The 24,444-nt window shown below is 36.1% G+C and overlaps 1 protein-coding gene across 2 annotated transcripts in view; it reads left to right on the plus strand.

Moving 5' to 3' along the window:
- The first annotated feature begins 112 nt into the window (after positions 1-112).
- Positions 113-24,444, plus strand: part of LOC145294014 (denticleless protein homolog) — a 73,088-nt gene continuing 48,756 nt past the window's right edge. Inside the window, exons 1-6 of one of the 2 annotated variants that reach the window (XM_080140975.1) lie at positions 113-256; positions 13,276-13,364; positions 14,001-14,040; positions 17,300-17,395; positions 19,535-19,717; positions 20,731-20,796. In XM_080140975.1, coding sequence (XP_079997101.1) covers positions 157-256; positions 13,276-13,364; positions 14,001-14,040; positions 17,300-17,395; positions 19,535-19,717; positions 20,731-20,796 — 574 coding nt within the window. In that variant the 5' untranslated portion in view covers positions 113-156. Of the gene's footprint in view, positions 257-11,323; positions 11,403-13,275; positions 13,365-14,000; positions 14,041-17,299; positions 17,396-19,534; positions 19,718-20,730; positions 20,797-24,444 lie in introns of those variants that run through there. The other variant, XM_080140976.1, reaches the window with a different exon arrangement.

A 24,444-nucleotide genomic window follows, 5' to 3' on the forward strand; every position in this document is an offset into this window, starting at 1 on the left:
ATATATATTTTTTTTTTTTTTAAACTAAAATAAAATTTTATTAGTGTCTTTACATAAGTTTCTTTTTCCATTTTGAATATAAAATAATGACCAACTACAAAAACAAAGTTTAATTTTTATTAAGGATGTCTTTTATTTGTGACGTCACTTCGCGGTATGTTTCAGGCGCTAAAATTTGTATATGAAAGTTGTTGTTTTACAACCGGCTTCATGTTCTCATATATTGCAAATAGATGCTTGGGCTGGAGGAAATCTAGTAAGTATGACTCATTATATTGAAGTTATACTTAAATTACATGCAAACTAATTCGATTCATTTTTCTTAATTATTTTGAAAATAATATTGATTAGTTGAAAATGCGTGGTAAGACATGCCTTCAGCTCATTCTTATTGACACGCATGGCACTAAATACAGATACGTAAGTGCCACTTAGGTATCTGTATTTTTGAAAAAAAAAAATTTTGTTTGTTTGTTTGTTTATTTTTGTAAATGTCTAAATACTAACTAAATTCTCATTTATTTTTAATGAAAAATTTGTGATGAAAAGTTATGTCCATCATTGAAATACAATTATTTTATGAAAAAAAAAATTTTTTTTTTCCCCTCTTTCATACAATAGGGGCGGTCAAAAAAGGTTGTTTTGCTTAAAATAAAAGCACAAAGAGACCATTATAATTGAATTGTTATCGTTTAAAGAATGGTTCCAGTCTCCAAACTATGTTGTCCTTTCGTATTTTTTAGTCATCAAAAACGAACATGTTATTTAAATCCATCGTTCTGGACTTACGGTTAGTATTATTGGGGTTAGGAAGGACATGAGACCCTCCTCCCTAACGTTTAAGTCGTTTTCAGGGCACTCAAAAAAACAACAAAAACATATCCAATTAGAGATTAATGCTCCTATAAAGTTACTCCTTTTTTTGTTTATAAATTTATTTGTTTATAATTTTAAAACAAAAATTACTCTGAATATGACGGCTGCTACGAATTCAATTCAATTTTTCTTAAACTTTTTCTTCTAGGGATGGGACATCCAACCAGATGTCTGACATTTACCCCTATTTTAGTGAGTCCAACCAAGAGATCTTTTCAGGATTCTAGCCGTCCCTTTCAGTGCAATCGTTTCAGTATGACTGTCACAGTGATATCTCAAAATTGAGTTTGAAACTTTTAAAACTACCAATTCGAAGTCTTTTTTTTTTTTTTTTTGTTTAACTCCAAAGACTAATAAAAAATAACGGGTTTGTATTACTGTACACATAGATTCGAAAAAGTTGTCAAAAAACATATATGACAAATGTTATCAAAGGCAAGATAAGTTACTTTTCTACCTAACTGGATATGTTTTTATTTCATGTAACATGTTTATTCAGCTCGAAAAACATAGTGTTTACCGATGTATTGGAAAGTTCAAAATGGCGCCCGACTCTCTCTGTGAGACGGTAAATTTTGGAAAAAGAGTTAAAAATAAAAAAAAAACTAGACAAAATACTGTTAGAAACTCGCTCAATATATGTTCACCGTGATATAGGCTGACATATTCGGTGGAGTTTTAACAGTATTTTGTCTAGGTTTTTTTTTTTTTTTTTAAACTCCTTTTTCTTAACTTACCGTGTTAAAGAGAGTCGGGCGCCATTTTGAACTTTCCAATACATCGGTAAACACTGTATGTTTTTCGAGCTGAATAAACATGTTACATTAAATAAAAACATGCTTTGATAACATTTATTTGTTATATACTGTCTTTGGTTACCGTGTTGAAATGATAACGTTATTATTTAGAAAGCCATTTTTAACATGAGGAGGGTGTTTCATAATTATTCTGTACTTCCACCTAACAATTTATTCAGCTCGAAAAACATAGTGTTTACCGATGTATTCGAAAATTCAAAATGGCGCCCGACTCTCTCTTTAACACGGTAAGTTTGGGAAAAGGTGTTATAAATAATAAACTCGACAAAATACTATTAAAAAAACACCGAATATATGTCAACTTATGTCACGGTAACATATATTGAGCGAATTTCTAACAGTATTTTGTCTAGTTTATCATTTATAACACCTTTTCCCAAACTTACCGTGTTAAAGAGAAAGTCGGGCGCCATTTTGAATTTTCCAGTACATCATCGGTAAACACTGCATGTTTTTCGAGCTGAATAAACATGTTACATTGAATAAAAACACAAAAAATATATCCAGTTTGGTAGAAAAGTAACTTCTCTTGCCTTTGATAACATTTATTTATATATTTGTTTTTTGACAACTTTTTCGAATCTATGTGTACAGTAATACAAACCCGCTGCGTCCTGCGATGTCTTTGAAGACTCGATAATTACTTAAAAATAAGAAATAAAACAAAATAATTTTTAAAATCTGTTTTATTTCTAATTTTGAAGTGATTATTGAGTCTTCAAAGATATCGCAGCCATCTTTTCATGTTCTCCGGCAGCATTCAACATTACTCGTTTTTCAAACCGAGTAAACATTTTACATTAAATAAAAACACTAAAATCTTATTCAGTTAAGTAAAAAAGTAATTTATCTTGCTTTTGATAAATTTTGTTTTTGATAACTTTTTCGTACCTCTGTGTATTGTAATACAAACCCAGTTTTTAATGTTTATTTTTTGTTTTGGGGGGAACTTTTTGGTATTTTTTTTAGATTAGGTCCACCTCCACGATTTTCTTTTAAATGACAACTTGGATAGGTTTTCGACTATGCTGAATACGAAAATCGCATTGAAATTTTGCAGAAATAAGTAGTTATCGAGATATCAAAAGTTGTATCATGCATTGTATTCTTGGGTGGCCATCTTTTTTACACGCGTGCGCCATAAACAAATCTACTCCTCTATGACTGACACTGCACGCACATAAAAAAGATGGCCACCAAAGAATACAATGCATAATACAACTTTTGATATCTCGATAACTACTTATTTCTGCAAAATTTCAATGCGATTTTTGTATTCAGCATAGTCGAAAACCTTCTAAAAGTTGTCATTTAAAAGAAAATTGTGGAGGTGGACCTAATCTGAAAATTTACCTTAAGTTCTGTCTGCGTTTATTTACATCACGTCAGCTGATATTTGGGCTTGACGACAAATACTCTGGAAAAGTCACTTCTGATTAATGTTTACCAGTTTTAAAATATGCAAACAAACATTGCTGGTTTTCTTTTTTTACAAAATATTTTAAAACTGGGGTATTTGTGGTATGGCAGACCAAATTAAGACTTACAATTAAAAAAAAAAAATAATTTCAATGGTATTCGGGTTTGTTTAGAACGAATATCATTTAGAATTGTCGGCGGCAAGTAGTTCTTATATTAAGACCTTCATTTTCCAATGTTTTGCCTATAAATTCACTGGTCGCTATTTTGAATATTGTTGTTTACAAGTAAGACAAGTGAACCTGCGCCAGTAAATAAAAATCACACAAAACCATTTGAAGGAACAAAGAAACTTTATTCTTGAGTATACAGAATGAAACGCCTAACAAAACTGAAAACGTAAACACTAAATGGAAGAGGCAGACGACAGCTGTAAATAAGTCATGCTGAATTATCTCCCTTGACTCATATGTGGTTATAATTCAATACTAGCATAACACTTTTTTTTTTCTTTCTTTCTTTTCTCAAGATAAAGGCTCATAGTTGATTGGTAAGCGCTCACTGGTTGGTTAACTGCTTAGTAGTAACCTCTTGTCGCTGGAGTAGAGGGCCTGGTATGCGAGACCAGGTCGCTATCTTCCTCATCACTGTCATCTGGATGTTCGAGATTAATCCTCGGGTTTTTATCTGGATGAGAAGGGACCCTGAAGCAATCACCTTTGTAGACCTTGTATATACTGGTCCTTAACTGGAAGCCGGCAAACTTTCAAATGTACATCCACTTATCTTGGTTGGATGAAACTAAGTATTGTTCATGTCCTTTATTTTTTGATTAGGTTACTGTGACGGTACAGAATGTCTCCGACATTCACCTCCATATAAGGTCTACGTGAGCGGTTGGGAGCCTTAGACCACTCACTGTAAAAATGGTTGACCTTGTGCCTACGATGCTGCTCTTCTATTGGATCCATATCATTGAAGTGGATGTGTTCATTGGTAAATTGGTTCTAGTGATACAAGATTTCTCTGGGGGATAATCCGAGTGATCCAAACCTACAGTTCAACGTGTAACATGCTACAGAGAGCGAGATTGTAGAGATCTGCGAACCAGCTGGCTCAACTTGGGGAGCTCTTGCTGGACATCTTGAACGTTTTTTTTTTTTTTTTCAGCAACAGGGTTACATGATTGAGGTTTTTAGGGTTACCGATCTCTATTGAGATATGGTGAGTGAGCAGAAACCCATCGTTTTTGAGAGGTTTGAAGTTAAGGGCAGAGTCTGTCCTTATGACAGCAGTTGGATTAATGATGGGTCTGATGGGCAACAGGTCTTTAGAATAGCGTCTCGCAATGTATCCCTTTGCTCATTTGGAATAAGGAGTACAACAGTATTAGAACTGACATACTCCTGTAAAACCAAAAACAGTTGTCTATTCCTCTTGATAATAGCAACAGCAAACCTAATTCTGAGTGCATTCGGGAGGTCTTCACAGGACTGGGGAACAGCTACAAGTGGGGAGATGCTCAATGAAGTGGACGGGTGACATGAGGATACAATTTTGTTCATGGCTTCAGCCAGGTCCAAGGCATAAAAATACCGGCTCACTACCTATTGTTTTGTATGGTGTCCCAGTTTAATATGCAGCACCATCAGGCATGTCGCAGGACAATCCTGTTGTGGGAGAAGAGGATCTTTTCGACAAACAACTACAAGGCCATCCGGGGCTAATGCTGCTGTCTGAAGATATCTTTTCACATCTTTAATGCCATTAACTCGCTTTGAAAGGTGAGTTCCCTGCATCAGGTGTACCTGTGTTCGTCTAAGGTATCATTTTGAATTTCTTTTTATGCGGGACGGCTGGTATATGGGAGGTTTGATTATTAATTATTTCCACAAGAGAAGTCCTAAACACGGTGGCCTCTTCCTGCACTCGCAAGAAGGAGCAGACCTGACATATTGGATGCCTGCACACAAGAGCATTGTGGCTGGCAAAGTCAGCAGGCAAGTTCGCTCTGCCCATAAGATGTTGAACAGAAGTCTGGAAACAGTTGACACCAACAACGTTAATCTGGGGCTGGTTGAGAACTGGCCTCAGCAGAGCGTTTCATAGGCCTGAACACATGGCTTGCTATCAGTGAGGATAGTGGGATGATATTCTGACTGAATCAGGTATGGACCAAAATGCTTGATCGCTTCAGCAATAATAGCCAATGCCTCGACTTCACATGGTAACAATGTGGGTTAATGATCGTGTAGTCTCGCAGAAAAATGACTGCAAAGCAGTAGTCTCCCTCCTGTCTGCATACATCAAGGCACCAATGCTGTGTTGTCTGACAGAACTGTCAGTCACGATCCACAACTGGTCGGTAGGACAGGGTACATGAATGGTTTTTGCCAAAGTCAGGTGCTTCTGAGCAGTGAAAAATGCCTCACGTAAGTTGTCAGACCAGTTTACAGCATCCTGTAACTTTTTTCCTGCAGTGGCTTCATCTAAAGGGCTAAGAAAGCAGAAAAAGTTAGGAATGACACAGTTTAAGACCTTGTAGGCTCCTATGAATGATCGTAGACCCTTCAGTTTTTGGAGGTTGACAGGAGCTAAGTGTAGCGATACGGTGGGGTCAAGCTGTCAAGAATCCCTTTGACCATATCCATCCAAGGATCCAATGGTTGTTTGCTTAGGACATATTATGGTTTTGCTGGTGGATAGTATTAAATCGGTCAGAGATAGTTGTGAGTACTCTATGCCAAACTGATGAGAGGTCTTCAATGCTGTTTCCTTCACAGTAAAGATTATCAGCAAGCTTTGCCACATATCCCTCCACCAGCAAGTCGCCTAGTACTGTACACATTAGTTCCTCCAGAGCTGTTTCTGATCCTGGCATACCCATTGTTCATCTTGTATAAACATGCATGCCTCTGAAAGGGGTCACAACAGCACAATATTTCATGGATTCCTTGCTAAGGGGATCTGATAGAAGGCGTTAGTGAGGTTGGTTTTGATAATCCATCACCACTAACCTATCTTCCTTAGAGTGGAGTCAATGTTCGACATGGCAGATGGCTGAGACTTCACATATCAACCGTACGGCATGACCATGTTGACACACCGGTTCCCGCTGGATCACCGGAGTTAAGCAACGTTGAACCTGGTCAGTTTTAAGTGGGTGACCATTTGGAACTTCCAGGTGTTGTATGTGCTCTCCGCTTATCTCGGCATTGTTTCCAGTCGTTCTGGACTTTTCCTTGTCACTGGACTCAAACAGTGCCGATTCAAGAGAGGTGTGGTTGAAGATTGCGCAGCCATTGCCTCACAATTACATGTGCAACTGGCCCTACAGGAGGTATCCTTTGTCTTTTGAGACTGAATGGAGGCATCGTGATCACATATCGACTAATGCTGGAATACGCAGTAACCAGGCAATGTTCTCTATTTGGCTTTTTGGCAAGGAAGGACAGTTTCACATACTCCACTGCTACTCCAATATGTTTTGGACGAGAAAATACACCAGTGTGTTCTGACTCATCAAACTTAAGTTGCAGTTTTCATTGTATAGGGGAAGTCGACCTCGAAGCTCGGGCGGCTGAGTAGGACCCATGTTAATTGAAACTTTGGTGATCAAATGAGCTGCCATACTCGGATAGATCCTCTCCAAAAACCTCATAAAACTCTTAATTAAGCTGTTGAAATTTCAGCTTCTCTACAGAGGATAAAATGTCATCTGGGTCGATGACTACACAAGAAACAATGTTGTCATGGTGTTTGCTTGAAGTTGGATAGGTACTTACCATGCCAGAAGATGTTGGATTGAACATGGATATAGCTAAGCAGATGTGTTGTGATCAACGTATTTGTTGTGGTTCACTGGTGTTGTTTACAAGATGCATTTTTCCTCCTACACTCCTTGTGATTATGAGTAGTGGCCAAGGCTTAACTCAATGGTTCTCAACCGGTGGGGGGGGAGGGGCACATGGACCCTAGGGGTCCATGGAATATTTCTGGGGGTCCACAGGCAAAACATAACAAAATTATCATAATTATTATAGTTGTTGTAGAATATTTTATTTGCATTAAATTAGTTTTCATTTAAAAATAAAGCTTAATTATATAATATTTGTTGTGATTATTAAAACCTCAAAATTTATATTAGTGAAAAATAGAAGATTGTCTTATGACCAATAGTTATGAAGGGGTCCACCAAGATAAAAAGGAAAAAGGGGTCCATGAGTAAAAAAAAGGTTGAAAACCACTGGCTTAACTGATACTATTCGGCCTGAATCCCAACGAGGCTCAGCCACATTGAGGGGAGGGAGTCCGTCTGCTTCTCTGGCAGACTGGGAAGATTTCATGATTTATCGTGGTGTCACAGGTCTGTACCGAATGATGATTTGAGAACATCGATGTAGGGGGATTGTTCAGTTTTCACGTGTTGTGAGATTTGTCATATTTTCATTTTCTATATGTAAATTGTTTAAGCTCTCTGGACGAGTGGGCTCCTCATCATCGAAAACGTCAAGGATCTGGCGAGCCTTGGTCATATATCTACGGTCTGATTCAGAAAGGTAGATGCATTCACGGAAGTAATGGTTTGTGTTGGGTCTCTTAGCCTGAATACACATTGGACAAGTTTTCTTCGGTTGAGGCTTCCTAGTATATCGAAGTGGAGTAGTAAATGTTTGGCTCACAGATGCTTCATTTCCCAACTCTTCAAATAGAGAATCCAATGCCAGGGAGATCTCTGGCTTGATTGATGGCAATGTGAGTGATCTCTGTTGCTTGGTTAATTTAGGGAGGGCTTGATGAAGTAGGCGCAACCAAGTGAGGACTATTAGATTTTCTCATGCAGGAGTGACTTCATCTTCTGTGGGAACATTATCATGATGCTGTATATTTGTGTCAGTGTTTAGTAGGGAGCTGTCAGTGAAGGCTCCAAGTCTCTGAAATAACTCTTCTCGGCGTTCGTCCAGTTCAAGCTTTATGGAATCAAAGTCCAGAAAGTGAGAGCCACTAATCTGGAAGTCATAATGTTGTATTATGGTTTGCCAAACATTTGTTAATGACATTGAGTTCTTAACAATGGCACTCTGTGATATGCTGGGGCAGTAATTTTTTTTTTTTTTTTTTTTTTTTTTTTTTACACAGTGATCACCACTTATCAAGGCCCGGAAGCCACTCAGGGATAAGGGTTATTGCAAGTACATTACGTTAGTGTGGAGATTTGATGAAGTGTTTACTTAAGGGGGCGGTTCATTAGGAATTTGTTAACATTAGACTTGAAGACATCCAAGTTGTAGTCCGGAGGGAAGCAGGCAGACGGAACAGAGTTCCACAGGCGTGCAGTTCTAAGAAAGAAGCTTTGTTCATGGAACCGCGTTTGGATTTAGGCACAGATATAGAGTGGGGGAAATTTTTCACAGTGGATTCAGCTAGACGGGTGTTTTTCGTGAAAGATTGGCGAGGGGGGACCAGGGATTGGAGTTCAGACGAGCACCTGCCATGAAAATAACGATAAAACAAGGGTAGGCTCGCAACGTCTCTTCTGTGGGAGAGGGGTTGCAGGGTAGAGAAAAGGGCATCCCCCACTAAGCCACGAAGTCTATTTTGTACTCTGTCAAGGCAGGATAGGCTGTTTTTGGCATCTGTCCCAACATCATCTCTACAATATGATTTTTTTGGATAGCAGTGAGTCTGTTGACATCAGGTATTTCTATACCATCATTTGTGAAGCCTCCAATGTAGATGAGCGCGTGACTTCTTTTCCCAGTTTGTCTCGAGGGATGGGGCATAGTTGCTATCAAGAGACAGACAATATACAAGGTTATTTCTCCATGCCTCAAAGGAAGAGAAAATCTTATTATTTCTCAGACACCACTGCTTAGGGGCACATGCAGACATACTGAGATATAATTGAACAATTGGTATATATGGATAAGAGATGCTTCGATAATCCAGTCTCCTCATGATAATCCCTTCAGGTGGTCGCTCAATCAGTTGGTGGGTAATATACTCCTTATTCAAGAAAAAAAATTTTTTTTACTCCTTCGGAATAGCGAATGAGGGTAAATAAACCGCTGCCACTAATAAATAGAGGTAAATCACATGAAACCGTTTGAAGGAATGGAGAGACTTTATTCTTGAGCTTACAGAACAAAAACTCCAAACAAAACTGAAAACGTAAACACAAAATGGAAGAGGCAGACAACAATTGTAAATAACGTCATGCTGAACTATCTCCCTTGATCGATATGCGATCATAATTAAATACTGGCACTGGCTTCATTTTCAAAAACAAGTCAACCCGGTTTCATTTTCAATTTTCAAAAAAAAGAAAATGTGGGGGGAGGGTATAATTGAAGAGTTTATCTAGCATTTATGTCATCTATTTATTTGCAATTTCAGGTGGAAGGGAGAAAAAACTCATAACTATGAATAATGTTCTAATGACAGCCATTTTCAACTACTTATATATAAACTAGCAGGGCTATGGGTATAAGTATAAGTAGCTGAAAATGGATGATGTCATGTATTGTCCGGGATAAAAATGTAACATAACTTCTCTCTCTCTCTCTCTCTCTCTCTCTCCATTTTTGCCTAGCCCATTTCTCTCTTTCGACATATACACATAACTGTAGTCAGCATATGGGGAAATAATTCTGAAAAAATCAGTTACTTCCGTCTGCATGATAACATTAAAAAATGGGTGTATGTCTTCATAACATTTAAATGAAATAGGCCATTTTACCCCCCCCCCCCTCCCCAAATAATGAATTACAGATTTAAAAAAAAATAATGAATAAATGAAATATATTAACTTTGTGGGTCTTGTGTATTTTTCAAGTTTTAGTTGGACATACAAACATACATTTGCCCTTTTATATGATAGAAGATTTATTTGGGTATTTATGTATTGTATGACCTGCAATTTGCACAACTTGGCTTTGGCTCATTCAGCAGCTGACAGAAATCACCGGAAAAGGCTGGCCAAGCATTCCTCTATTTTTAAAATGCTACAAATAAAATAAACCTTAATCCTAATCTGCGCAATTAAAATAAAGCGTTTATTTCTTCCAATTTATGAAAAAGTCGTCTACTTAGATTTGTATTAGCTAAAAACCAACAGTGCATGCGTTCCTAACATTGCGATCGGCCTTTTCCGGTTATTGATGTCAGCTGCCAGGTGAAACTGAATAACTTTGTGGAAATCACGGCTCATACAATGCATAAGCACTTTTATTTCTTAATAGTATTTTTTTTAATATCTTTTGAGAAATTAATTAGAAATCACATTATCAAATGTATTTATAGTTATTTAGTTTCATTGATAGGTGGAGGTGGGATGAAAAAAAATCCCTAAAAGAAAAAAAAAACATAATTTCATGAAGCTACCCTTCATCCTTTATGACATCATCCATTTGTAAAGTAAATACATAGATTTATTTATTAATAATATTAAGAAAAAAATCTATATGTAGACTTGAAAATGGATGATATCATAAAGAATGAATGGTGGCTTTATGTGATGTCATTCATCTTTTAGGGATTTTTTTTATTATTTACTCTGGTTTCAATAAAAAGCAAGGGAATATTGGTTGCCCTACAATCTTCAAAGAAAAAAAATGAAAGAAAAAAAAAATCTAACTATGAAATTCAAAATTAAAACAAAATTTGAATAAATTAGAGCAGCCTATTCAGGGTAGATACAGTGGCCATCATTGAATGCCACAAGGTCATAAGCACTCGTTATGCTCAGTAATGCCCCCCCACCCACACACACACACACACGTGCATTAAACAACCTTGTTTCCTATCTGCCCTTCGATATCCAATAGAAAGAGATATGTAATAATATACTAGATCACCCATTGGGTCAGAATTTGTTCTACGGTAGAACCCCAGGATACAGTAACCCTCGGATACGTTTTTTTCAGGTTACAATGTAGAATACAAGTTTTTTGCGACCTCTGATTACGGTATTTGTCTCGCCTTACGATGTTATTTATAATGTTATTTGATTATATACATGTGTATTATACACTGTACTCTATTTTACTAATTTCTAATACCTGGGGTTCTACTGTATATATTATTAAATATATAATTTTGAGTTGATAAAGCTGTTTGCTTTCAAATAAATATACTCTGTAATGTTTGACAACTGCCATAAATCCTTTATGATGTCATACTGCTTTTTGACAACTACTTTTAAGCGATGTTTCTGAATTTTTTAGATGAAGATTTATATGTATTTGGATTATTCGGACTACTGTTCTCATCTTGAGAATAAAATCCAAGGTGAGAGTATTTAGGGTTTCAGAAATTTTTATTTTAGTGTTTTGTACCTGGCTTAGTATTTTATGTTTTAAAGTGGAAGTTTACAATAATAGGAAAAATATAGAATGCTCATGAATATTTTTACAGTTCTTGTAAAAAACAAGTGGGGAATCGTTAGATGAGACATGGAAGAAGTCTAAATCGATTAATTAAGGGCCATACTTTACAGGGGTTAGAAAATAGTTATAAAAACTTCTCTGCTCATTTATATAAATTATATTTCATTGAAAGTTGTAATAAGTCAATGTTCATTTGTTTTTATATTAGAAAAATAGTTTGGTGAGAAAGATTGGAAATATTTTAATAAAGTTTATGCAAAAATAAATTGGCAGACAATTAATGAGTTAATGAGTTGTGTGTGTCTGTTAATGGTTTTATGTGTGTGAGTGGAGAGAGATTTCGCAGGAGGAAGTGCCCAACAGAGAAGCGTCCATCGACACATGTCTGTAGACTCGGATCAACTGGGTTCCACTGATTTATTAAAGAAAAATTTGGCTTTTTAAAGGATTTTAGTAGTTTATAAGTGCTCAATATCTTGGATAGAGCCGATAGTAACCCAGAAGTAAGTTAACTTGGTTTTGGTTGTGCTCTGGGACCTGGTTTTTTGACAAGAGGGTCGCTGCTTATCAAGGCCCCAAGGCGGCTCGAGGATAAGAGTAAGGTGATAGTGTAATAATTGTTAATGGTATAAATTGGATAGAATTTGACTATTTATGGGGACGGCTCAACAATAACTTGTTTACATTGGATTTGAAGGCTACCATGTTGCATACAGCTGGGGAAGCAGGCCAGCGGAACAGTGTTTCGTAAGCAGTTCTAGGAAAGAAGATTTCTTCATGGAATTTGTATTTAGATTTAGGCACATAATGTGGGAAATTGTTGATAGTGGTTGTTGCTAGTCAAGTGTTTTTTGTGAAAGTTTGACAGTGGAGGGCTCCATAGATTAGAGCACAGACGAGAACTTGCCATGAAAATAATGAGAGGTTGAATATGTTTTAGCAAAGTGTTTGGGATAAAGAACTGTCTTTTTGTTGGTGATGCCCGGGAGCCATAATGCATAGTGCTCCATATCCTGCACAGACCTTAAAGTGAGAGAACATATCTTGCACAGTAATCTAAAAGTGAGATAACCTAAAAAAACAGATTTCTCTTCTAGATGGTTGGATGGAGTGGGGGTAGTCTATAAATATAAAAGCGAAAATGTATGCATGTGTGTTCGCGTTTTCTGTATGTCTACAAAAGGCTTTTTTCAGAGAAGCGGTCGGTCGGTTCACAACTTCTTAAAACTTTTTAGATCACATATAAATTGTAATATCTCAGAGTTAACAATGGAGATCGCCTGTCTATTTAATTTGCTCGACTTCAGGAAGATAAATATTCAACATTTGTCGCTCGCCGCATGTGGGTTAGTCTTTTTCCTATAACATCTTAGGAAAATAAAAAATAAAAAAAAGCGTTCCCGCAGTAAATGAAATACTATCCCGCAGTCAAACTTGACCTCATTAAGTCATTAAAATGTGCACCTGCCAAATCCAAGTAATTAAATAAATTCAAACGTGTTTATGTTAGCATCTTGCAGTGGCCCAATGGTTAAAACCGTTGCACTCTTTTTTCTTTTTTTCACACTTTAATTTACAACTTTGCCTCAACGGTTCGGGTTCGATCCTCATACTTACTTTCCAAAACTTTTTTTTTTTTTTTAACCCCCCCTCGCTAGTACTATTTAATAGTAGACTATTTAACTTTTTTAATGACTAAGGACAACATTGGGGGTAACCTTGCGAGTTCATTATATGTGACATACTTCTATACTTAAAATTTTCTTTATTTTCAGCTTGTTGCAAGCCTGCGAGATTTCCACTCCAATCGTTATTAGATGACTTTGTATCTTCAACTGATGATATTTATGGACATGATGATGTGGTAAATATTTCCATCGATTTCAGTTCTAGATGTCTCCAGATGTCAGAAAGCTTTTTTACTTTTATAGCTTATTTGCTCAAATTGCTTATCTTGAGAATTCTATCCACTACTTCCGATTTTACCAACATGCAGAAATTTAGATGCAATGTGAACAAACATCTTGCTGAATAAAGATTACCACATTCACTCTAAGGATAACCTTATTTTAAATATTCCAAATTAATTCACATTTATGAATTGAATGATTGTGTGTGAGGGGTGGGTAGGCAGCTCTTTCTGCTTTGAATCTTGAAATATTATTTACATCAAGTCTGTAGATTAGATGTATTTATTTAAAGGAGGGTTGTGGAATTGCACAGTATAAGTTTTTTTTTCTCTAACTCCTAGAATTTCACAACATCTGTCTCCGACTCCTTATTTAAACATCTTTCACTATTCAGACTGTCTGCTGATTCGTTTAAAGATTTTAAAAAATCCAATTCCAATTCCTAGCATTCTTATGGGTCCAACACCGTACTCCTTCTTTTAATATTATCCATTCATGGTTTTTATTTTCTTTATGTGCGACCAATACTATCTTTGCAATGTCTTTATAAAATGTAAATACAAAAACTTTATTCCATTCTTGTTTTGTAGAATGGAAATGTTCCACCTTTGGCTTGCTGCTTTTGTAAATGTAAGTTTGTTCATTTTTTTTTTTTTTTTTTCTCCTGTTTTTTGTGATGGTTTCTTTTTTATTGACTTTTGCCGATGTTACTTTTGGTCAATGTGCACTGTTTGTCCGACCTGCAAAGGGTGTTTATTCTGAAAGCCGTTCTTAACATGGACAGGTTGAAAATAAGAAAATGCCTTTCGGAATAAACACCCCCCCACCCCCACCCCCCATGTTAAGAACGGCTTTCAGAATAAACACCCTTTGCAGGTGTACATTGACCTTACTTTTTTAAAAAAAAATTTTTTTTTACTGCATTTTCACCCCAAACAAGGCACAGTGCCACTTTGATGTGGGGAGGGGGGGGGGCTATTATCTGCGGCATAATTTGTCGGGGTGCTATGTAGGGAGCTGAGCAGCAAGATATGTTTACATTACACTTGAACTTCTGCATGTCAGTACTTGACAGGGGAAACAGGAACTTGGAAGACAATTCCAAAGTCTAGCAGTCCTAGGGAAGAAACTATGAGAGTAAAAGACTTTTTTACATTTAGGGATTTCTGTGTGGGGGTGGGATTTTGCTGCTTGTCAGGTTTATTTACATCAAGAGGGTACAGGAGCTTGTAGTTCATCAGAACAGCTACCATTAAAATACTTGTAAAACAGGCATTTCGTTGATGGGACTGCGGTTGAAGCTTAGCTGATGGTGCAGGACCTATTAGGATGACGACTTTTTTTTTTTACATGAAAGTCATCACATATCAAGGCCCGAAAGCCACTCGGGGATAAGGGTTATTGTGTGTACAGTAATCAATGGTATCGTAGTAATCGTTAGTATTGGAGATTTGATAAAATGTCTTATTTAAGGGGGCGGTTCATGAAGAATTTGTTTATGTTGGACTTGAAGACATCTAAGTTGTAGTCAGGTGGGAAACAGGCAGACGGAAGAGAGTTCCACTGGCGTGCACTTCTAAGAAAGAAGCTTTGTTCATGGAATCTATGTTTTGGTTTTGGCACAGTTAAAGAGTGGGGAAAATTTTTGACAGTGGTTTCAGCTAGACGGGTGTTTATTATGAAAGATTGGCAAGGGGGACACCAGGGATTGAAGCTCAGACGAGCACTTGCCATGGAAGTAACGATAAAACAAAGACAGGCTCGCAACATCTCTTCTGTGGGAGAGAGGTTGCAGGGAAGAGAAAAGGGCATCCTCCACTAAGCCATGAAGTCTATTTTGTACCCTGTCAAGGCAGGATAGGCTGTTTTTAGCAGCTCCTGTCCAGATGTGGCAGCAGTACTCCATCCTTGGACGTACTTGGCTTTTATATAGATAGAGAATTGCATCAGCAGTGAGATATCTTTTGGAACGGTAGAAGGATCCTACCATTTTTCCAGCGACCTTGGCAACAGACTTGATGTACGTGTTCCATTTCAGGTCAGGAGTAAAGGTCAATCCCAGATGTTTATCAAAACATGGAGCCTCCCCTAGACGAGAGCCGTCCATTTCAGTTGATGCCAGTTTTGAACCCTGTCTTAGAGGGAGAGACTAGTAACAGATGTACAAACCCAAATGTAGCAACAGTATTCCATACATGGGCAAATGGTGGCCTTGTAAAGTACGGGATACTCTCAGGCACAAGTAACTTTCTAGCACGGTAGAGAGAGCTCACCTTCTTTGCAGCAGCTTTGGCAATGCACTCAATGTATCTGTTCTAACTCATGTTCCCCATGAACATTCAGTGACATTTCAGCCTATATCATCCAGCCTTGACACCTCCACCTCTCAGATTTTTTTCTTATGAACACCTGATAAAATTTAGGTAAAAACTAAGAGAAATCTGCATTTTCAGGTATGTTTGAATAAAGAAACTCATTTTTTCTGAGGGTTGATTTTGGTCTAGAAATAAGAAATCTGTGCGTCACAACACCCTATTTTGGAACCTGAACGATTTAGAAAATTTGCAATTTTGAGGCGAAAAATAATCCTCTTGGGCCTAAATTTAACCCAAGTGTGTTTTCAAGAGTGAGGAATCCAAAAATCATAGTTAGAAAGGCACCAAATGAAAGGAAAGACCTCGTTTTTGACCAACTCATGTGCCACTGCGGCACTTTTTAAAAGTTCGTTCAGCCCTCCAAAGCAGGGCAACAAAAAGGATAACTGTGGTGCTTTTCCTGAAACAACTTTTGGATTTTTGAAATAAAATAAGATGAAACTTTTTTAAAATTAAAAAAAATATCTCTTGGCATTACCACTATTCTGGCATATTTAAATCTCAAAATTTTTTTTCAAAATATTTCTCAGAAATTTGCGATGTTTGTGACAGACTAGTGTGATTTCCTTGACTAGTAGAACAAAAACACAGAAAGCTTTGCTGAAAACATAGGTCAGAATGTCAAGTAAGAGCTTGCAGACCAACAATGCTTCTCTTAATTCAGGGTTTCTCATTTTTTGTTTTTTATACAGCAAATACAAATACAAATTTTTCGTATTCAAACTTGTAAATTTACAATTTAATTTTGTAGCAAAAGCATTTAAGTAAATAAAACATAACAAATCAAATAATGTACACCATTTTATTGTGTGGCCCATTCACTATATATGCATTGTTTTATGCCTTTTGTACCATACATAAAAAATGGAGCTATTAAACCTGACATAGTAATGTGGGACGAGAATGAGAAAGAAGCAACCTTAGTAGAAAGTTAGTGCCCTCAATGATGCCAAGTTATAAAGAGTGGAGAGGGAAAGATAATGAAATACAAAGTTCTTATGTATACCATAAAAAGAAACTGGAAATAATATTCGGAAGATCTCTCTTATTCTAGTAATTATAGGAGTAACCAGACTTGTGAAAAAGAATTTTAAAAACTACCTGGCAAATATACTAGATGAACTAAGTGCAAAAGAGATGCAAATAATTGCAGCTAAATGGGGCAGTTAGAATATTAAAAAAATCTTTCTGTTGAAATATGAGAAAGCAAGTAAATGTTTAGTATCCAATGGGATATCCCATCCCCAGCTTAAACAAAATTAGTCTCAGTAGGTCCACCCTCCTAGGCTTTGCCTTTTCTTTGAGAAAATCGTCTGAGATACTACTACTGTGAAATGCTGACGGGACTATTCAGGCATTTTTTGTCGGCCACAGTACAATAATTCTAGTGCGACGTCCTTTCAAAATTATACTTGACCTCATCTCACCTGCAGGCAAGGAGGTAAATGAAATACATGCAATTCTTCAATTCTTACTTCAGTTGTAAATATGTTCTTTGCCTCTTTATTTTGCAGCTTCCAACTCGTCTAATATATTGGCTGCTTCTGATGAGAATGGATTTGTTACAATATTTAATACAAGGTTTTCTGGGAAAAAATCAATCCTCAAAAGTAAGTTTGTTTTTTTTTTTGTTTTTTTTTTTTTGTTTTTTTTTTGTCTTCATGCAGGAATGTGAGATCTCCACCTTTTTTTTTTTTTTAACTGTTAGTCTCCCACAAATACAAGTTCCACTTTTTGGTCAAAATCTGAATTCTTTCAAACTAGAAAAGACTTATGTCTGTCAAATTGCTATGGCCGTGTCTTATTTTTCCGCCAATGTTTGGCTGGATTTTATTTTGTCTTCCCTCTTTCTCATGTTACCTTTCTCTCCTGTTTTTTTTTCCTTCTTTCTCTTCATCTCTCCATCTTGTTTTGCCAGGCTTTTCCTTTTCTCTCTTATAACAGTTCTCTCTGAAAACTGAAAATGTTAATCTTGCCATGAAGGCTAAGACTACAAATGATTTATGATGGGTGTAGGAGAGTTAGTTGACTTTTTTTCTCATCAAAGACAGACTGAATAAAGGTGTAGTGTTGTTTTCTTTTGGGCAACACTTATCGTTCCGCCTTATATATGACTTGGGTGCCATCAGCTAGAATTGAAACCAAAACATACAATTCTCTGCCCTCATTCCTTAGCCTCTGAACCAGGCCTATACGCATATATTCTTATATATATATGGCATAATTGCGTTGACATACCTATTCTCGTCAGATCACCGAAGTTAAATAACGTTGAGCCTGCTTAGTACCAGATGGTTGACCATTTGGGATTTCTAGGCGCTGTATGTGCTCTCCGCTTATCTCAGCATTTGTTTCCAGTCGTCCTGTACATACACTTCACTTGCCACTGGTATTTAACAATGTCGACTCGGAGAGGTGTGGTTGGAGATTGTGCACCTCCTGCCACAAAAATTTCACGTGCAGGCACCCCTACGTGGGTATCCATAGTCTGTCAAAGACTGAAGGAGTGTGTGTATATATATATATATATATATATATATATATATGAAAATTTTCCGGGGGGGTACAGAATTTTATAACAGCTAAATACAGACCAAAAAGCATGATGAATTTAAAAAATAAAGAATGAAAATAAAGGTTAGCTAACCAGGTTTCGTTCCTCACTTATCAAAGCTAAATCGAGGAAAATATGATTTAAAACGAACAAAAAAGTCATGAAAATGGCGGGGGTAGGGAAAAAAAAAAAAAAAAACGGAAATAAACGGGGGGAAAATTACATAGACTAAATTAAGTCTTAGAAGATTTTCTTTTTGCTTGCAAAGAGAAGGTCTCAATGACTTAATAAAAAGAGTCTCTAAAATTTTCAAATGATAGGGAGAGTGCGACTTACTAAGGATCGTAAACATGTCAGCACGCATGGTTATTTATAAGATGGTCGTATTGTCATTGAGACCTTCTCTTTGCAAATAAAAAGAAAATCTTTTTTTTTTTTTTCATGACTTTTTTGTTTGTTTTAAATCGTATTTTCCTCGATTTAGCTTTGATAAGTGAGGAACGAAACCTGGTTAGCTAACCTTTATTTTCATTTTTTATTTTTTAAATTCATCATGCTTATTGGTCTGTATTTAGCCATTATATATTCACCTGTCATCTTTTTTTTTTTTTTTTTTTTTTTTTTTTTAAATGGAATCGCTTGATCATCAGAGACAAGATTCAAGCAAGCAAGGACACCTGAATAGTCCAAAGTTTCATAATTGTTAAGATAATTGATTATTTCTAATGTGTTTACATTGTTACATCATCCACAATGTTTTTCTCAAACACACACTGTGTTGGAGTGGGGGTCTCAATTTTGGCTGTGTTTGACATTGTTTATATACATCCCTGCTTCAATTATCTTTACCTGCAGTTTACATTTTGATAGCTTTCAAAGTATTTTTCAGATTATCTTGTGATTACCCCTTAAGTCTTATGTGAGCTTTTTTATTTGCACTATTGTCATCATAATAATCCGTCTAAAATCTTGAACTGAAGTAAAAAAAAAAAAAAAAAAAAAAAAAATACTCAGAGAAGGCAGAAAATTATTGGCAAACAAAGCACCTCTGAATTGTAAAGTTGTTTGTAGTGATAAAACACAAATATTTTGGATTGCTTTTTTTTTTTTTTTTTTTTTTAAATTGTTCAGGAAACCTATCTTGCGAGAAGATTTTAAAAACTTAGAGGATTTGTTCACTCTTTTTTTATTCTAGATTGGAATGCCCATGGTAATGCAGTTTTTGATTTGGCCTGGGTAGGTAACACAGAGAACCTTCTGACAGCATCTGGAGACCAGACAATTATATTATGGAATACACCCTCCATGGAAAGAATTCAATGTTTTAAGGGTCACAGCAAGAGTGTTAAGTCTATTTCAGTGAAACCAGACAATCCTTGTAAGATTTTTCATTATTTTCTTATAGTGAGTGTTACTTTGTTTTATATTTAGCTTACTGGATAAAGGTGTTGATTAAAAGATATCTTATAGTGAATTCTGCCTAGAGGTTGTAGGTTCAATCCTTGGTGGACGAATTAAAAGAAACCAATAAATTGATACATATCTAAAAAGGTATTGGAGTTGTCTACCCCTGGTAGATAAATAAATAAATGGTTTTGTTTGAAATTCCCCTCAAAATATCAATTATGATATGGAATAAAAACAGAACGATGGTCAAAACATTAAACATAATCAAGATGAAGATAACTGTCTGAAATATGTAAATAATTTTATTGGATTCTGTTAATTGAAAAAGAAATTTAATCATAAAAATGAAGGAGAAAGAAAATGTCATGAATATTATCGACAGTTAATTAAATTATTTAAATTTGAGTGATAATACTTTATAAGTCCTCCGACAAAGGAGGGATTGGACCTAGTAATTCACATCCGTTCATCTGTTTGCACTTTTCTCAATAACCACCGCTTGGATTTTTTTTTTAATTTTGCACAAACATTAGTTATGGTGAAAGTAAATTTTTGCCAGAACAGAGTTTACGGGATAACTGGTTGCCCACCCCTAGGGACCATTATTGGATAATGTTCCAAAATCGTTTGTTTGTTCTCACTTTTTTCAATAACCACTCCTTGAATATTTTTGAAATTTTGCACAAATATTAGTCATGGTAAAAGTAAATTTTTGCCTGAACGGATTTTCCAGGATAACTTTGGTTGCCTTCCTAGGGAGCATTATGAGAGTAAAATTGCCCCAAAATAATTCATCCATTCATTTGTTCACACTTTTCTCGATAACCATGCCTGGATTTGTTAAAAAAAAAATTTACATAAATATTAGTCATGGTAAAAGTAAATTTTTGCCTCGTGAAGAGACCCTGCATGCTCAGCTTGTTTGTTTATTTTTTTTTTTTTTTTTTTTCTTATCAATATAATTTTCCTCTTCAAATCTTGCAGCTGTTTTCTGTTCTGGCTCAAGAGATGGACAGATTTTAATTTATGATATGAGAGTAAATTCAAGGGGTAAGATTTTTTATAAATTTTATTTTTTATGAATTTTATTTTTGTTAAAAATGTTTTTGATGTCCAATGAGGGTATGACCCCAATGATTCCAATTATCTTACTTATAACTTACGGTTTGGACAATCAACGAATCAGAACCCCCCAACTTTATGATAAAAAATATTGAATTTTGGATTCAATTCAGTTCGCTGTCAACCTCTTTCTTCAAAACGACTGAATCATGACTGAATTGATTCTTCGCCGCCATCTTTGTTACTAAGAATTGCTCAACACTCAAAATTGTGACTGCATTGATTCTTCGCTGCCATTCTTTGTTATTAAGAATTGCTCAACACTCAAGATCGTGACTGGATTGATTCTTCATCGATTTGATTTACTACCGCCATCTTTGTTCAACATAATGTCTCAACATTTAATAATTTTTTATAAGAAATTAATTGAATAGACTAAACTGTTTATTCCACCAAAAATAATGGACTAAAACAAATTCAGTGCTCTAAATAATAACAGAAAATCTGATGACAATCATGGAGATGTAAAGTACTTGAAATAAGACCATACCTGTTAATTGCCGCAATGTTGCATACTTGTGCTTGTTTTATAAGTACTTTAATGAAATGTGCTTCCACAAACTCTTAGTCACTGGTGCCCCCTCAACATAGATACCTCTGAATAACCTGAAATCCCATGCCTTCATTGTAGAATACCCAGACGCTGGAGAGCCTTTTACCCTGAAAGTTTATCTCGGACTTTGGAATTCCCTCCCTGCAACATGCAAAAATTTGTGTAATGTGAACAAACATCTTTCTACTCAACTCCCTACTTAGAGTTCCCCTGTAGGCATGGACCGTAATTCTAATTTGCCTTACTGGGGGTGGATACGAGTAACAAAGAAAAATATACAATCTAGGTTCCTACACCAACTGTGTGTGTGTATATGTATATATGTGCATAAATAAATATATATATAAGAAATCTTTTTTAGGGATACATTTTTAAACTTCTCCCACAGGTTACTAATACTACAACTTAAAAGGTTAGGGGGGGGGCTACATTCCAAGCATTTATTTAATTCAGAAATTTACATTTTTATAAAATGAAGGATTTTACACTTTATCAAAATTATGAGACCTTGTATATAAATTCTATGAAATTGTATGAAAAGTGTATGAAAACATTCAACAACCAAATTTAATAATGAGTTCTACCTCCACTGGTTTTGATGACTTCAAAAATTCTTTGGAATATGCTAGAAATAAGCGTTGCCATTAAGGTGCAGGGGATGTTGCTACAGCTTCTAAAGATGGCTTCACAAAGTTTTTTTTTTTTTTTTTTTTTTTTTTAATATTGTTTGCCATTTCGGTAAACATCTCTTTCAATTAGTTTCAAGTCTGGTGCATGCAGAATGTCCCAAGAAATGGACCCCATTCTCTTGCAGAAAGGTCAAGGTTTGTCGTGCAACGTGCATTATCCTGTTAGAATAACCGTCTATCCCCACCAAAACGATGGCTCTCCATCATCACTGGTGCTACCAGATCAGGCTGTCTATTGGCTTCCTGAGACGAAATGCACCTACATCGATTTTCCGTTTTTGTTTCCTATTCTCTTTTGTAAAACTTAATTATGTTCTGCAAAAACAAAAACAAAAACAACAGCCCCCTTCCCTTTTTTTTTTTTTTTTTTTTTTTTTCTTTCCTACTTCCCAACCCCGTCAGTGGGGCATTAGAATACACTGACTGCCCCCTTGCAGAGAGTAAAAGTCCCTCAATGGGGCCACCTGTTGGCCGTAGGTGGCATCCCGTAATGTCTACGAAAAGGATCCTGGTGGCTGAGCAACTGATACCTAGGGAAATGAAGGTATCAGTTGCAACACTCCACTTTGGCCTCGTACTGGGCCAGACGGGCGATCGGAGAGGCCCGATCCGATCAATCGGCTGGTCACGTCTAGCTCACCACTTATACGCATACAATCTACACCAAATCTAAATAATACACAACACTTCCCCATCAATACTGATCCCCAAACAAGTGGTGAAAGCGGTGGCTGAGGGTCAATTGTATATAGTGAACAAGGACTAGACATGGATGTTTTTCTCTGATCTTTCCCATATTTTACTTGGATGGGAGAAATTAAGATACACGAGTGCTCAAAGCCTACATTATGTACAAGTATATCATACCTGTAACCCTGTTGTAGCCAGGGCGAATGGGCTTCCCCCCTGTGCGCATCCCAAGTAGGGCTCCAAGGTGGGTGGGGAGCAGGGATGATGAATTAAAAAAAAAAACGAACCCAATATGAGTTATAAAAACCCAAGTAAAAAAAGATTTTTAGACAGTTCGGACAGTGACACGAATGAGGAATCGGATAACTATCCAAACTTCATAGTAATGGAATCAATTGGAGAAGTGCTTTTAACCAAACTCTCCCCCTTCAAGATAGAAAAAATACTATCAGAAAGGGTCAAACCTAAACTAGTGAAAAAATTAAGAAATGGTAATCTTTTGATAGAAATTCTTACCAAAACACAGGCAGATGAACTTTTAAAATGGAAACATTTTGACAATATAAAAATAAAAACGTACCCTCACAAAACACTAAACATATGCAAAGGAGTTGTGAAAAGCCCTGAACTTTCACTTTGCTCCATCGACGAAATCCGTTCAAATCTAAAAGAACAAAATGTAACGGATGTCAGAAGAATTCAAATTAAAAAAAATGGAGAAATGATAAACACACACTCATATATATTAACCTTTTACCAACAAAAAATTCCACAAGAAATAAAAATAGCCTATGAGAAACTAAGAGTCGAACCATACATCCCCAATCCACTGCGTTGCTTTAAATGTCAAAAGTTTGGTCATCATCAGGACCGATGTACACGCCAGCCAGTTTGTGGAAGGTGTGGAGAAAACGACAATCATATCAACTGTCAAAAAACTTATAAATGTGCCAATTGTACAGAAAATCACAGTGCCTACTCCAAAGACTGTGAAATCTGGAAAAAAGAAAAAGAAATTGTTAAAATTAAACACTCATTAAACATCACCTACCCAGAAGCGAGGAAAAAGGCAATAACAGCTAAATATTCCGAAATAACCAAAAAGAATATTCCCAACACAAATAAACACAATGACAATTATTGCACAACAAACCTCGATATTAAAATCCAAGACCTCACCAACCAAATCAAAATATTGATAAATACAATTGAAGAAATGAAAAAAAACTCACTGGAACCAAAAATCCAAACGCCACACCCAGTAGACCAGAAACAAATCCAAAAAAACAAACCAGAACCAAACTTAACTAAACAAAAACTACAAATAAACCCACAAATTCCCCTCTCCAATAACTTTAAGATATTGGAGATCGAGAACTCTGAAGAGCAGAATACCAACAATAAGGAGAGTCCCTTAATCCCCCACAAGAGTTCTAATATAAAAACAGATAACAACAAGCAAAAAAATAAAGATTCTCCAAAAACATCCGAACAGACAAGAACAATAAATGGGAAAAATTCCTCAAAGAAAACCAGCCCCACAAAAACCAAACCACGATCTCGCTCAACATCTAAAAGCAGAGATAAATCAAGCATAAAAGCTAACAAACCAATTGAACACAAAGAACCAGAAGCCATGGAAAC

This window comes from Euprymna scolopes, chromosome 15, assembly GCF_053919585.1.
Source record: "Euprymna scolopes isolate OS-2025 chromosome 15, ASM5391958v1, whole genome shotgun sequence".
NCBI lineage: Eukaryota > Metazoa > Mollusca > Cephalopoda > Sepiida > Sepiolidae > Euprymna > Euprymna scolopes.